This window comes from Myotis davidii, unplaced genomic scaffold (genome assembly GCF_000327345.1).
Source record: "Myotis davidii unplaced genomic scaffold, ASM32734v1 scaffold43, whole genome shotgun sequence".
NCBI classification, from domain to species: Eukaryota; Metazoa; Chordata; class Mammalia; order Chiroptera; family Vespertilionidae; genus Myotis; species Myotis davidii.
The window spans coordinates 1175318-1177880 of NW_006294590.1; the positions used below are offsets into that span (position 1 = coordinate 1175318).

The 2563-nt window shown below is 57.9% G+C and overlaps 1 protein-coding gene across 2 annotated transcripts in view; it reads right to left on the reverse strand.

Annotated features, from left to right (window-relative positions):
* SCARB1 (scavenger receptor class B member 1) overlaps window positions 1-2563 on the reverse strand; it is a 35389-nt gene that overhangs the window by 3293 nt on the left and 29533 nt on the right. For both annotated transcript variants that reach the window (XM_015567204.1, XM_006768790.2), the window contains 2 exons: window positions 2006-2057; window positions 11-157 (listed from right to left, as the gene is read on the reverse strand). In XM_015567204.1, the coding sequence (XP_015422690.1) occupies window positions 11-157; window positions 2006-2057 (199 nt within the window). The remainder of the gene's footprint in view (window positions 1-10; window positions 158-2005; window positions 2058-2563) is intronic.

A 2563-nucleotide genomic window follows, 5' to 3' on the forward strand; every position in this document is an offset into this window, starting at 1 on the left:
CGCCACTTACCTGGCTCCGGATCTGGTAGACGACGGGGACGAGCAGCAGGAGGCCGCCCAGGGCCAGGAGCACGTACTGGGCGAAGTGCAGCACCTTGGGCAGCAGCACCAGCTGCAGGTAGAACTTCTGCAGGGGCTCGCCCTCCATGGCCCCCCTCTGCGGAGGGAGAACGGCAAAGACGTGGGCTGGGGCCACACACGTCCCTGTCCCCCAGGCCCCGCCCCCATCTCAAGCCTGCAGGGGCCTCCATGTCCTCCAGGGCCACACGGAGAGACTACATTTCCCAGGCTCCCTTGCGGTTGGCAGGGCCATGAGACTGCATTCTGGCCAATGGGACGAGGGCACGGCGATGCGAGAACTTCCACACCTGGCTGGTGAAACCCTCCCCGGGGTTCACTCCATCGCTATCCCCACCCACGGAACTCGGGTGGATTCGGAGGGTCTCAAGGAGGGTGGGCCCCAGGACGGGAGGAGCCTGGCCGCCCGAACGACTCGCCCGTATCAGACTGGGCCGTGAACTTGACATTCTGAGGCTGCCTGTTCCGGCCCTGAGTTCACTCTAGGTTTTTTTGTTTTGTTTTTTTAATATATTTTTATTGATTTCAGAGAGGAAGGGAGAGGGGGAGAGAGAGAAACCCCAACGATGAGAGGATCATGGATCGGCTGCCTCCTGCACGCCCCCAACTGGGTATTGAGCCCGCAACCCGGGCCTGTGCCCTGACCGGGAGTTGAACCCTGACCTCCTGGTTCATGGGTTGATGCTCAACCACTGAGCCATACCAGCTGGGCAGGAGACCACCCCGGTTTAAAATGAACTGGGCCAGGCCCTGGTCCGTGTGGCTCCGTGGTTGGAGGGTTCGATTCCTGGACCAAAGGGTCACGGGTTTGATTCCTGGTCACGGGTGTGTACCGGGGTCATAGGTATGATCCCGGCCCTGGTCAGGGCATGTGCAGAAGGCACCGTGTCTCTCTCTCACATCAATGTTTCTCTCTCTCTTTCCCCTTCCCTCCCTTCCACTCTCTCTCTCAAAAAAAAAAAAATCAATGGAAAAACATATTCTCGAGTGAGGATTACAGTGAACTGGGCCTGCCCTGGCCGGTGTGGCTCAGAGGATGGAGCGTCGGCCTGCGGACTGAAGGATCCCAGGTTCGATTCCGGTCAAAGGCATGTACCGTGGTTACAGGCACATCCCCAGTAGGGGGTGGGCAGGAGGTAGCTGATCGATGTTTCTCTCTCATCGATGTTTCTGACTATCTATCTCTCTCCCTTCCTCACTGTAAAAAATCAATAAAATATATTTAAAATATATATATATGTATATATTTTATTGATTTTTTACAGAGAGGAAGGGAGAGGGATACAGAGTTAGAGACATCAATGAGAGAGAAACGTCGATCAGCTACCTCCTGCCCACCCCCTACTGGGGATGTGCCTGTAACCACGGTACATGCCTTTGACCGGAATCGAACCTGGGATCCTTCAGTCCGCAGGCCGACGCTCCATCCACTGAGCCACACTGGTTTTGGCATCAATAAAATATATATTTTTAAAAAAATGAACTGGGCCAGGCCCTGGGCAGGGTAGCTCCATTAGAGTGTCATCCCGATACACCAAGGTTGCGGGTTCGATGCCCGGTCAGGGGGCACATAAAGAATCAACCACTGGACGGAACAGCTCAGCGTTGCCCTCTCGCTTTCCCTTCTCACACAACCAGCGAGGCCAGAGGAGCCCCGAGAAGCCGGGCGGAAGGCCGTTCCCGTGTGGAGCTGACACCGTGAAAGCAGTGGCGGTACTTTCAGAAAGGACCCCGCCCTGGGGCTGGGCTGCCTGTTGGGGGAAGCTCCTGTCTGCGACGTGCGAGGTTTCTCTGGATTGTTCTAGGTCCCACCGCGGCTCCCCCGGCCCCACCCTCCTCCAGCCTCAAGTGCCCGCACGGCCTCCCCACTGTGGCACCAGAGGCCACTCGCCAGGAGCCCCGCGCAGGGACCGCCAGGCGGCCTCACCTCCTCAAACCACACCAGCGGCATGACCACGGGCGCGATCTTCCTGGTTTGCCTGGAAATAAAGGAGACGGAGCCAGTGAGAGGTCTCCTCACGGCATTATCCGTGGGTGCGGACGCGGTCGGACACCCCGTCGGACGCTGGGGGCAGGAGGGCTCTAGCAACGACTCCACGGTGCGGGCTGTGGGGGTGGGCCTTTCCTGGCAGGGAGCCGCCTGGCAACCAGACAAGATCTTTTTCAATTAAAAACTCACAGCCAGCCCGGCCGGCGGGCTCAGGGGGTGAGCATCCACCCATGAAGATCTGGGTTCGATTCCCGGTCAGGGCACAGGCCCAGGTTGTGGGCTCGGTTCCCAGTGGGGGGCGTGCAGGAGCCAGCCGATCCATGATTCCCTCTCATCATTGATGTTTCTCTCCCTTCCTCTCTCTGAAGTCAATAAACATATATTTTAAAAAGGGAAACACACAGCGTGGGCAAAGTGCTCTGAGTTGACCATTATCATCCTGTTAGCTAGTCTGAGCCCCTCCCTACGGGCTGCTGAGAGGCCCGCTGCACAGAT